This window comes from Acinonyx jubatus, chromosome F2 (assembly GCF_027475565.1).
Source record: "Acinonyx jubatus isolate Ajub_Pintada_27869175 chromosome F2, VMU_Ajub_asm_v1.0, whole genome shotgun sequence".
Taxonomy (NCBI): Eukaryota; Metazoa; Chordata; class Mammalia; order Carnivora; family Felidae; genus Acinonyx; species Acinonyx jubatus.
In genome coordinates, this window is record NC_069394.1 from 9,170,363 (window position 1) to 9,184,223 (window position 13,861).

The 13,861-nt window shown below is 43.2% G+C and overlaps 1 protein-coding gene across 11 annotated transcripts in view; it reads right to left on the reverse strand.

Moving 5' to 3' along the window:
- Positions 1-13,861, reverse strand: part of PHF20L1 (PHD finger protein 20 like 1) — an 85,935-nt gene that overhangs the window by 6,423 nt on the left and 65,651 nt on the right. For all 11 annotated transcript variants that reach the window (XM_053208441.1, XM_053208448.1, XM_053208444.1 and 8 more), the window contains 3 exons: positions 12,186-12,367; positions 11,097-11,196; positions 9,565-9,760 (listed from right to left, as the gene is read on the reverse strand). In XM_053208441.1, the coding sequence (XP_053064416.1) occupies positions 9,565-9,760; positions 11,097-11,196; positions 12,186-12,367 (478 nt within the window). The remainder of the gene's footprint in view (positions 1-9,564; positions 9,761-11,096; positions 11,197-12,185; positions 12,368-13,861) is intronic.

Here is a 13,861-nt window from a genome sequence, read left to right on the forward strand (position 1 = left end):
TTCTCTTTTTACACACATGGGGCTCTCAATTTGCCTTCTTCGCATATGACACATGTGGGCAGCTTGCCACATCAGGACACAGACGTTTCCCTTAACTCTGGTAGCTGAACAGTATCAATGTGCCACAGTCTGGGCTCACCAGCCAATCCCCCACCTACCGACGTGCGTGCGTGTTCGTGTGATCGCTGCGCGCAAGTGGGGACTTTCAGTCAGATACGGAGTGGCTGGATAATGGGTACACGTTTTAAATTGGGAAGTAACTGCCCAAGGGGCCTCCAAAGAGGTTGTACTAATTACACCCTCACCAACAGTCTACAATGACATCCTTTTATCTACCCCCATCCTCACTAAACATGTGAGCATGTGATACTGCACAGCTAATTCATCATTAAAATCCTTCATTGAGTACACAGGAATTCTTTCATCAGAGGTGGTAAGAAAGGAGGATATTCAAGAGGCATAAACCTTTCAGAAGGCTCAATAATGTTTGTGAATTATTTCCAGATTAGATAAATACCCAGGGGTCAAATTAGTTTTCTTCTAATACCCAAGTATTATTTCTGAAATTATAAATTTTAACTTTTGAACCCTTAATAATTTAGTAACAGAAAACACTAAAATTCTTACCCAGTAACAGACATAGCAGAAAGCTGGTTTTATAGTCTAACGGTCCAGTGGATCGAATCCTACTGTGCCACTGAGGATCCTAGACAAGTTACATAACCTCTGTCTTTGACTACCCACCTATCAAATGAGGCAGGATCTATTTTTCAGGCTTATTTTAAGGATTAAATAAAATCTCGTATGAAAGCACCGATTTCTGGCATGAAGTAGACTTTATTTTCAGACTTTCAATAAATAGCTAATGACAACAAATTCTATCATTAGACATATTAACATAAAGAGAGGCCACAGACATGAGGCCAAATTGGTCCAGTTTAAACCCTTATCGAAAGAATGAATGCATTGAAATTCAAATTCCTATCAAGGACAACCAGGCTTTCATCTTTTAAGTTTACTTTTTTTTTTTTTTTTTTTTTTAAAGTAATCCCTACACCCAACATGGGGCTCGAACTCACAACCCTGAGATCAAGAGTCGCATGCTCTTCGGGGGAACCTGGGTGGCTCAGTCACTGAGTGTACAACTCTTGGTTTCAGCTCAGGTCATGATCTCACAGTTCGTGGGTTGGAGTCCCACATCTGGCTCCGTGCTAACAGTGTGGAGCCTGCTTGGGATTCTCTCTCCCTTTCTTGCTCTCTCTCTCTCTCTGCCCCTTCCCCGGCTTGTGTGCACATGCAAATACACTGAACAAAGGAGAGTCAAGATGGTGGAGAAGTAGAGGAATTGGAATTTACCTCATCCCTCAAACACAGCAGTATTGAGGTCAGAACACTTGGAATTCCAGGAACCCAGGCTGCAGAGTGACAGAAACATCTTCCCGGGTGTCGGGAGACAGCTTGGCAGGACAGAGGTGGGTGTTTGAAAATTGGGAGAGATAAAACATGTGGCGTAGGCATGGAGAAAAGGGAACCCCTTTGATGGAGAAACAAAAGGAAGAGAAAGAGAGGCTGTGGAAGAGTGGGGTTGTGTTTGGACAAGAGAAAAACCTCTCTGGACCACAGACAGAATGAAAACTACAGCCTCAGGAATGAAGATCAGAGTTTTCAGGGTTGCATGACGTGGTCCGGACCCGAGCCCACCGTGTGCGTGCCCCTGGAGGGAAAAGGAGCTGGCCCCGGGGTTCTGGAATGATCTGGGGGCACACTGGGAGAGAGCAGTCCCCTCCCTTGAGTACTGTGGGAAGAGGGTATGCAGGGTCAGGACAAAAGACCCCGCAGGCGCCAGCCAGAGGCCCATTGTCGACTAGGGGAGTGGCGCTACGGTTCTGGAGAACCAGGCCACGTAGAGTGGGATCCTTTAAGACATCAGGATTTTAATCTCAGCCAAGCGCCTGGGAGGCACGAGAGACTGTGGAGCGGGGACAAACCGGCTACCCGTGCCTGCGCAGCCCGGAGAGGACAGCCTGAACAGTGTGGTTTGGGACACCCCGTAGAGGGAGGATAGACTGGGGTGTTGCCATTTTTCTCCCCATCACCAACAAGGTGGAGTTTCAGGAAACAGGACAGCGGCCCCGCAGTGGAGGGGGGACCTCACCCCTCTGTGCCCGGTAACTGCGTATCTGCGAGAGACTGACACTGATTAAACCGGACGGACCCTCCTCCAGACCAGCACAGCCACCAGTCCCAGGCAGCGACACCCAACTGTCCTGCAGTTTTGCATTTTCTGATTTGATTTTTGGTCAATTCTTATTGTGAATGTGTGTGTGCGTGTGTGTGCGTGCGTGTGTGTGCGTGTGTCTGTTTTTCTTTATGTTTCTTTCTCTGTTCGGGTTGTCTGTTTAATCAGGCATTTTACTCTATTCTTTTTACACCTTTTCTGTAACTCCTTCTTTATTTTCCTCTCTCTCTCTGGATTAAGCCTTAGAGTTTCTTTGATTCTCTGCCTGGTCTTTTTTTTCCACCTCTGTCATCTCTCTCTTTGTATGGCATAAGGCTTCTTCCAGCCCCTCCTCCACCTTTTTCCATTTTTTTCCAGGGTTACTTCAAGAAACAAATCAAAGCACAGCTGGTGGAAGGTCCAAACCACCACTACGAGTAGGGAAACAACGCAAACAGAGTCACAACAACAGCATGCAAGACATTCCAAAAACACCTCCTGAAGGGCCAGGCCCTGGACAGTGTATGACCCCTTTTTAATATAGTAGTGCTCGCAGGTATAGGACACATAACAAGCTATTAAAACACATAAAAGAAAACTAGCCAAAATGACAAAACAGAAGAATTCTCCTCAAAAGAAATTCCAGGAAGAAATGACAACCAGAGAACCGCTCAAAACAGATATAAAAAATGTATCTGAACATGGATTTAGAACAATAGTCATTAAGACTAATAGCTGGGCTTGCAAAAAGCATAGAAGACAGAAGAGAATCTCTAGCTGCGGAGATCAAGGACCTAAGAAAGACTCACAACGAATTAAGAAACGCTATAAATGAGATGCAAAATAAACTAGATGCAGTGACAACAAGGATGGAAGAAGCAGAGGGCAGAATAGAAGATAAAAATATGGAAAATGATGAAACTGAGAGAAGGAGGGACAGAAATGACTAGACCACAAGGGGAGAATTAAAGACCTAAGTGATTCACTGAAACATAATAAACCTCATAATAAGGTTTATCTGAACAAGCTATAGCTGAGAACTTCCCTAATCTGGGGAAGGAAGCAGACATCCAAGTCCAGGAGGCACAGAGAACTGCCTTCAAAATCAACAAAAACATGTCAACACCATGACATATCATAGCGAAACCGCCAAAATACAAAGACAAAAATTCTGAAAGTGGCTAGGGACAAACGGGACTTAATCTATAAGGGCAGACACATAAGGGTAGTAGCAGACCGGTCCATGGAAACGTGGCAGGCCAGAAAGGAGTGGCAGGAAATATTCAATGTGCTGAACAGGACAAATATGCAGCCAAAAATCCTTTATCCAGCAAGGCTGTCATTGAGGATAGGAGAGATAAAGGCTTTCCCAAACAAAAACTGAAGGAGTTCATCACCACTAAACCAGCACTGCAGGAGATCCTACGGGGGAACTCTGTGAGTGGAAAGCAGCAAAGACTACAAAGGACCACAGACATCACCACAAGCACAAAACCTACAGATAACACGACACTAAATCCGTATCTTTCAATAGTCACTCTGAAAGTAAATGGACTAAATGCCCCAATCAGAAGACCCAGGGTATCAGAATAGATAAAAAACCAAGATCCATCTATATGCTGTCTACAAGAGACCCATTTTAGACCTGAGGACACAGGCAGATTGAAAGTGAGGGGATGGAGAACCACCCATCATGCTACTGGAAGTCCAAAGAAAGCTGGAGTAGCCATACTTATATCAGACAAATTAGATTTTAAGCCAAAGACTAACAGGAGATGAAGAAGGACATTATATCATAATGAAGGGGTCTATCCATCAAGAAGACCCAACAATTATAAACAATTGTAAATAAATATATGAAGCACTCAAATATATAAAACAATTAATTACAAACAACAGCTAACTTATTGATAATAATACTGTAATTGTAGGTGACTTTAATACTCCATTTATAACAATGGACAGATCACACAGACAGAAAATCAATAAGGAAACAACGGCCTTGAACGATATACTGGACCAGATTGTCTTAACAGATATATTTAGAACTTTTCATCCAAAAGCAGCAGAATACACATTCTTCTCAAGTGCACATGAAACATGTTCTAAAACAGATCACGTAACAGCCTAGGTCACAAAACAGCCCTCAACAAATATAAAAGGATTGAGATCATACCATGCATATTTTCAGATCACAACGCAACGAAACTTGCAACCAACCACAAGAAAAATGCATGGAGATTAAAGAACATCCTACTAAAGAATGAATGGTCAACTGGGAAATTGAAAAAAAAATTAAAAATATATGGAAGCAAATGAAAATGAAAACATGACAGTCCAAACCCTTTGGGATGCAGCAAAGGCAGTCCTAGGAGGGAAATACATTGCAAACCAGGCCTATCTCAAAAAGCAAGAAAGATCCCAAACGCAGAACCTAACCTCACACCGAAAGGAACTAGAAACAGAGCAGCAAAGAAAGCCTAAAGCCAGCAGAAGAAGAGAAATAATAAAGATTAGAACAGAAATAAACAAAACAGAATCCAAAAAAAAAAAAAAAAAAAAAAAAATAGAACAGATCCATGAATCTAAGAGCTGGTTTTTTGAAAGAATAAACAAAATCGATAAACCCCTAGCCAGACTTCTAAGAAGAGAGAGAACCCAAATAGATAGAATCACGAATGAAAAGAGGAGAGATCACAACGAACACCACAAGAATACAAACAATTATGAGAGAATACTATGAAAAATTGTATGCCCACAAACTGGACAATCTGGAAGACATGGACAAATTCCTAGATACCCACACACTACGAAAACTCAAGTGGGAAGAAATAGGAAATTTGAACAGACCCCATAACCAGCGAAGAAATTGAAACGGTTATCAAAAATCTCCCAACGAATAAGAGCCCTGGCCCAAATGGCTTCCAAGGGGAATTCTACCAGACATTTAAAGCAGAGTTCATACCTATTCTTCTCAAGCTGTTCCAGAAAAATAGACACGGAAGGAAAGCTCCCAGACTCATTCTATGAAGCCAACATTATCTTGATTCCCAAACCAGACAAAAATCCCAGTAAAAAGGAGAATTACAGGCCAATATCCCTGATGAACATGGATGCAAAAATTCTCAATAAGATACTAGTAAATCAAATTCAACAGTATAGTAAAAGAATTATTCACCATGATCAAGTAGGGTTCATTCTTGATCTGCAGGGCTGACTTAATATTCACAAATCAATGTGATATATCGCACTAATAGAAGAAAGGATAAGAATCATATGATCCTGTCAATAGATGCAGAAAAAGCATTTGACAAAATACAGCATCCTGTCTTAATAAAAACCCTCAAGAAAGTTGAGACAGAAGGAACATACCTTAACATCATAAAAGACATATATGAAAGGCCCACAGCTAATATCATCCTCAATGGGGAAAAACTGAGAGCTTTCCCCCCTGAGATCAGGAACACGACACGGATTTCCACTCTCACCACAGTGTTGGAAGTCCCAGCCTCAGCAATCAAATAACAAAGTGAAATAAAGGCATCGAAATTGGCAAAGAAGAAGTCAAACTTTCACTTTTCACAGACAACATGATACTCTACATGGAAAACCCAAAAGACTCCACCAAAAATCTGCTACAACTGATACATGAATTCAGCAAAGTTGCAGGATATTAAGTCAATGTATAGAAATCAGCTGCATTTCTATACACAATAAAGCAACAGAAAGAGATATCAAGGAATCAATCCCACTTACAATTGTACCAAGAACCATAAAATACCTAAAAATAAACCTAACCAAAGAGGTAAAAGATCTGTATGCTGAAAACAATAGAAACCTTATGAAAGAAACTGAAGAAGACAAAGAAATGGAAAAACATTCCATGCTCAGGGACTGGAAGAATAAATACTGTAAAAATGTCAATACTACCCAAAGCAATCTACACATTCAGTGCAATCCCTCTCAAAATAACACCAGAATTCTTCAGAGAGCTAGAACAAACAGTCCTAAAATTTGTATGGAACCAGAAAAGATCCCGAATAGCCCAAGTAATATTGAAAAAGAAAACCAAAGCTGGAGGCATCACAATCCCGGACGTTAGCCTCTGCTACAAGGCTGTAATCATCAAGACAGTATGGTATCGGCACAAATACCATACACCGTAGACCCATGGTAGACCCATAAATCAGTGGAATAGAGAACCCAGAAATGGACCCACACATGTACGGCCAACTAACCTTCGACAAAGCAGGAAACAGTATCCGATGGAATAAAGACGGTCTCTTTAGCAAATGGTGCTGGGAGAACTGGACAGCAACATGCAGAAGAATGAATCTGGACCACTTTCTTACACCATACACAAAAATAAACTCAAAATGGATAAAAGACCTAAATGTAAGACAGGAAACCATCAAAACCCTAGAGGAGAAAACAAGCAACAACCTCTTTAACCTCAGCCACAGCAACTTCTTACTTGACACATCTCTGAAGGCAAGAGAAATAAAAGCAAAAATGAACTATTGGGACCTGATCAAGATAAAAATCTTCTGCACAGCAAAGTAAACAATCAACAAAGCTAAAAGGCAACTGACAGAATGGGAGAAGATATTCGCAAATGACCTATCAAAAATCTGTAAAGAACTTACCAAACTCAACACCCGAAAAACAATCCAGTGAAGAAATGGACAGAAGACATGAATAATCACTTTTCCAAGGAACACATCCACATGGCCAACAGACACATGAAAAGAGGCTCAACATCACTCATCATCAGGAAAATACAAATCAAAACCACATTGAGATACTACCTCACACCGGTCAGAGTGGCTAAAATTAACGACTCAGGAAACAACAGATGCTGGCGAGGATGTGGAGAAAGGGGAATCCTTGTGCACTGTTACTGGAAAACAGTATGGAGGTTTCTCAAAAAATTAAACATAGAACTATCCTACAACCCAGCAATTGCACTAGTAGGTATTCATCCAAAAGATACAAAAATGCTGATTTGTAGGAGCACATGTACCCCAACGTTTATAGCAGCACTATCAACAACAGCCAAATTATGGGAAGAGCTCAAATGTCCATCAACTGATGAATGGAGAAAGAAGATGTGATACACACACACACACACACACACACACACAGGAATACTACTCAGCAATGAGAAAGAATGAAATCTTGCCATTTTCAACAATATGGATGGAAATGGAGGGTATTATGCTAAGTGAAATAAGTCAGAAAAAGACAGCATGTTTTCACGCATACGTGAAAATTGAGAAACTTAACAGAAGACCATGGGGGAAGGGAAGGAAAAATAAGTTATAAACAGAGAGGGAGGCAAACGATAAGAGGCTCTTAAATGCAGAGAACAAACTGAGGGTTGATGGGGGGGAGGCTGTGGGGGGCAAGGAAAATAGGAGATGGGCACTGAGGAGGACACCTGTTGGGATGAGCACCGGATGTTGTACGTAAGTGATGATTCACAGGAATCTACTCCTGAAGCCAAAACTACACTGTATGTTAGCTAACTTGACAATAAATTATTTAAATAAAAACAAAAAACAAAAAACCTGAGACAAGGAAAGAAAAAAAAGAAATAATAAAATGAAATGAAATACTTCAGCAAAGGACAAAAACAGATGAATCTGTGGCAAGATACGATTATTGTTGAACTTAAGTTATGAGTATATGGAGGTTCACTGCACTATTATGTGTGTGTGTACATTTTCATAATCATAAAAAAGTTAAATGCAGATTACCTAGTAACATTAAATATAAGTAGCAATAAAAATAAATAAAAGAAAAAAGAAAACGAGTCATGTGCTCTTATAACTGAGCCCGCCAGGTGCCCCTACAACTGGGCTTTTAAACAAAAGCTTTATTAGTTTAATAAGTTCATTCCTCCCTTGAGTTTTAGCATTTGCATGGCCTTTTTATAAAGAAATCCACATTCGGATTCATGACCTACAACAGAAGCAAATCACATTCAAGGAACAATCACTGAGGACTTAGCTCCACACTAAGTACCAGGATGAAATGAGGCCCAAGCCCCCCCTTAAAGGAGCTCCTGTTTAGTAAGAGGAGACAAACATGGGGAACAAAGTGCACCGAAGCGCACGCCGACACCAGGGTGCAGGCAGCTTGCCAAGAGGGTGTGATCAGCCCTGGCCGGGCAGGTATCCTGAAAAGGCATCTGCCAGAAAGATGGCTGAAGGCTGTTCTGGGTGTGGGCGTGGAAGGGCCGTACCTATGGAACAGCAGACTTCATCCAGGGATTATGGTCTGGTAGAGCTGCGATGTTTGGGGAAAACCACTGGGGGAGGAGAGACTTGGCAACAAAACTGAACGGTCCCAGGGAAGGACTCAGAGTGCGTGCCGGAGAGCTCAGACTTCGTCCGCTGGGCCCCGGGAAGGCACGGTGGGATACGAAGCTCAAAGACAAGCTCATATTCATCTTTTACTAAGCTCACAGTGGCAAGAGTAAGAAGGATGAACTCAAAGAGTGCGAGACCAGAGCCGCAGGGAACTCAGAAGTGTGACAATCATGCATGTGAACAGAACAGCCTTGGCTGGGAGTATGAAGAGACACGGGAACGCACTGAACCGTGTTAAGCAATCACAATGGCCAAGTGCCCTTGACGCACAAAGTTGAGGTGAAACCTGGACGGGGATAGAAGAAGGGGAAAGGACAAGTTTCTGGTCCAGGCAAGTTGAGTCGAAATGAAGAAAATCTTGTGAAGAACCAGGGAATCATCCTGTTTTTATATAAAATATTTTTTTTTTAAAGAAGGACTCTAGCCAGGAATTAGGAAGAACTGAAAACAAGGACTTCGAGAACACCCTGTTGTTACTTAAGGAGGCTCAGGTTTGGGGGCTGTTTTAAGGGAAAATTGTCCGCGATGACTAAAACACCTTCGGTGCACAGCACGGGGATGGATTATATGACCTGTTCCCTCCAAAGTCAACCCTAACGTAATTAAAAACTATACTATTAGACCTACTTCATCTTCACACCATTCCTGAAGGAGGACATGAAATACAGGGTTCGCCAAGCAACTGCACTTACTTTTGTGCATGTGGCGAGCACACAGAACAGTGGGGCAGGGCCTATCACTTGTTGAAACACTGATGCGGTATTTACTTTCAGCCATGTTTGTTTATTCCGGGACAACAGGCACAAGACAGCTACTCATCCAAAAAGTTATTCATCTTTCCTGTTTTTAAAGACAAAATGTATTCAAATATCTCTTCTGTCTTCCAAGCTGCTAATCTGAACCTTCCAGAGGCTGACGACTACTCTGGATTAGGATACATGCCGCCTGTGACCCCCAGCTCTCCTCACTTACTTCAGAATTCCAATCTTCAGCTGTAGCCCGTGCAGGACTTCCGTGACTCCATAGACATCAGCAAGCAGGTGGTGTGTGGAAACTATCTTTTTGGCATTGAGATGAGAATAATTTTCCTTCAAAAACGATAACCCGCACATTCTCCCGTTATCCAACCAATCCTTATCATAGCGGTATTTTGCGCTCCACCTCTGACCTGCAGATGAAGGGGACATTCAGATGACAAAGGATCCCACTTACTCAGATTCCCCTTCCACTGTCACCCCACTGACATCATTCAGAAAGCAAGGGGAGCTCTAGTACTAAGAGCAAATTCGAAAGAGCAAGACAGTGTTCTGAGGCGCTGGCGCTGTGATGCTCCCCCGCACTTTCAGATTTTCCGCCCGCTAAGAACACGGTCCGTCAGGGATGTGGTCAGGGGCTGCGGACACCTGCAAAGAACCCTGAGTGTACTGCTTCCCATTTTTTACAGATCTGTCATCTGTCTTCTAGAAAGGTCGAGAGGGCTGGAGAGAAACTAGATGGGGTGCCTGTTTCTCACTCACATTTGTTTTGAACTGGATGAAATACAGAGACTTGCTTAAGTGGATGTTCGAACCCCTTTCCGAGATCTCACAGGGCCCTGTAGAATCTTGTATTTTCACCATCGATACTAACTGTATCCTATTAAGCTAGTTGCTTATGTGTCTGTGACCCCCACTGTACTATGAGACAGTGGAAGGCTTGCTTAGATTCAATCCTCTTACCTCTTACCAGCATTTGGCAAAGAGAAGGCATCCAATAAATGCTGCTGAATGAGTAAACTGATGTCTACATTCATATAGCTCTGAATCATTCTCCAGCTTCTTAAATGTTACTTTTGTTTTTGTTTTTGTTTTAAAGATAGACAAGAGAAAATTCGGTAGGCTTTTATTTGAGAATACCTAGTTATTTTCTGCCTGGGCAGCTGAATGTGTACATAATATGCAAAACCTTGCTACTCAAAGAGCCTCTAGATGGAAGCAGGTGCTGGAGAGGGAGGCGAAGGGCACCCGTTTCCATCTCAGGTCTGTGCACACGGCACGCAGCCAACCCTCTGAGCCCCGGCTGCCTCCTCGGCAAGATAAAGGGACCCAACGGGAGAGCCTGAGATCCCATCTACCCAAAATCAGTTGGATACACAGCATGTTCAGGAACTTTCCTCAAGTCACGTCATGAGGAGTGCACACTCGAATACAGTTCCACTCGAAGAGTCACACAGGAACCTATCTAGAAATCAATACACAGGGACACACGAAGGGGTGAATTCTTCTCCCAGAGAAAGTCCTAACTCTGCCCCGGAAAGGCGGTGGGAAATGAGGCGAATGTTTTGGCCTAGGTCATTAACATGGAAAATGAAACTGTTACAGAGAGTGAAAAATACTGAAAGACGCCGACGCAGAAGCAGAATGCAACCGGCCCGGCCAAGTAGCGGTGTCTCCTGCCGCCGGCACACCACAGGCTGGGACCCAGATCTTCGGGCGTCCAGCCCCCCACACGGGGCTCAGGCTTACCGGGAGGGTCCCTGCAGATGTAGCAGACGTACTGCTCGGGGATGCTCTCCTCCAGGAGCCCCATGCACACGCTGTGCTGCCAGCACAGACACTCTTCGCACTGCGAGAAAACACAGGGGCGCCTGCGGTCACTGGGCTGCTCCCCAGCGAGGAAGCCACGCCCCCTCCCCGCCGGGAGGCTCTCGCCTCCCCCCGCACTGCGAGTCTCGTCCACGCGACGACACGGACGCGGATTCAGGATGCATTTTCTTTCTGAAACACTCAAATGCTTCACGAACTTCCCCCTGCCACAGCTATTACCTTGACAAGCTATGCACCTTGACATATTACTTAAACCACACACACAATCATAAAACTAGTTCTCTCATTTATTTCCCACTAATTTTTAGGCAATTACATCCTTAAAACTCGTAAAAATAGCCTATCAGAGTGCACTTTTTTTAAAAGGCAAGTTCATAGGAGTGCCTGTAGCAGTGACTTCAACCGGTATGGTGATGCTATAAATTTGTAGTTCCCTTATTTGAGAAACCCTTTGAAAAGGGGTAGAGAAAAGATTACTCTTTCTTCATTCCTATGACCATCATTTCCAAATCTGCTAAATGTCATCACAGAACATGGGGTTATGCTTCTCCCTGTTCCTAGAAAGATACCCTTTCTACAGGGAGACACCAGTGGTTGGTAACGCTTCATCCTCGCAACAAACTTTGAGAAGAGTGGACACGTTTATTTCCAGATCGGCAGGTTGAGGGGCTGGGAAGGTGACGACACAATGTTATTAAACGGGGACCCGGGCGGGCTGCTACGCTCTACCCTTCAACGCGGATGCTCGCCATCTTAATGGCTTCAAAGACTGGCTTCCAGAATTTCAGCCTGAAGACCTCAAACTCAACACGAGCTCTCTCAGGTGAGACAGCCGTCTACTCCTTTGATGAAGAGATTTCCCCACCAGTACTACTGGGACTTGAAACGCTGTGATAAGTTGAAAACCTCTGTCTTCAACAGGACAGTTAGTGACAAACACGGAAGCCCTGGTTGTACTTGCTGAGCACCTGAAGTTAATGGCTCCGGAGGGCAGGGAAGACGGGTTACCTGGATCATGAAGCCGTTCTCCTCATCCATTTCACAGATACATCGCACGATCTCATTAAGAGCATCGTCTTCATCCTGAGATTCCTCAAAATTGGTGGAATCGAAGTCCTGATTGTACTCATCCCCACTTAGAAGTAAACTCTCTGTTGAAGAATCGTCTAGGAATTCCACATCCGATAAGTCTAGAACGTACACAAAAGTAAACTCAGCAAGTATTTTTCCATGTTTGGGTCACTTTTCCAGATAGAAAGGAGCTAAAGGAAGTGACTGTAAGCTATTAAATATTTAGAAGGGAAGGGCAGACAAATGAGAATAGAGCACTTGTCCCTAGACAAAGAAACAAAGGATTTTTGAGGCCAAGGTAATTACTGACTTTGCGTCTTCGACTGACTTTGCGTCAAAGACTGACTTTGCGTCTTCTCATATACCCTATTACAAGTAACTTGCAGAGGATCCCCTAGCCTTGGTGCTTATAGAGTTTATGCCCAAGGTTGATATTGATAACTTAAATACGCATAGTTCTCAAACGCTCTCACAAACGTTAGTCCTTTTGATCCCCCCAAGAACCACGGGTTATAAAGAGAACGGGTTTCGTTATCTGTACCACAGACATGGGCATTTCAGTGAAGGGAAGGAGACTGCCTGGAGTCCGATATCAATGCTACTATTCTTAACAGGATCAGGATCATCAACCGCCACTGCACTTAATATGCACCAGATACTCTACCAAACACTCCAAACACAAGATCTATTACTTGCTCGAGGAGTGTAGCCAGCTAATGGTGAAGCCGACTGCATACCAGGACTACCTGACTCCAAAATCTGCGTTCTTAACGACTTCACCAGTATTTCTTAAGGTGGGATCTTGAGTTCCCTAAGGAATTTGCAAAGTTTTAAAATTTCACTTTGATAAAAATCTTTTAAAGTATATTCTAGAAACTAGATTATATAGAGGACCACTACATAGAATTTGACTCAAACGCCCAGTTTTAGGTTTGTATTTGTGCCAGCATTGATGTCAAAGACCACAATTTTGCTCAGGCTATTGAGAAAAAACAAAAACAATTGAGGCACACACAAGGAAATATTTATAACCAAGGGGAAAAAATGAGGACGGACACTAGAGATCTTGCAGGAGTGTGGATGGAGATATGAGGGAGCTGAGTCATCGCGAGTTGTGCAGTGGAACACCTGACCGCTGCTGCGGGGCACCTGGGGGCTAATCAGCTGAGCACTGCAGCGACAGGTAGTTCCTTGTGCCCCAGTGTCCCAGCCTCTGGTCTCGGTCTGCCCGCTGCTTCCCCTGCCCACTGCTCACCTCCTTCTGGGCGGCATCAACAGGCTGGGAGAGCAAGGGCTTTGCACTACTGAGTGCTCCACATCTAGTTCTTACAGTGGAGCCTGGTCTATACTGGTAAAGCCACTCCAGCTTCTGGAGGAGCAAAGGGGGGGGGGGGGTCTATATAAAGAGAAAATTCTCTTTAATCAGACCAGAAAGAAGTTGGCCAAATTTGAACTAAAAAAAAAAAAAAAAAAAAAAAAATCATGTTGTTCATAACTTAAATATTTCATGACTTAGTGTTTCTCTTATCAGCTTCTAATCTTATTTTTTCCCTGACTCTGTTCTTGAATGTTTTGTTTTTGATTTACAAAAAGTTAATGTTCTATAGAAAAAT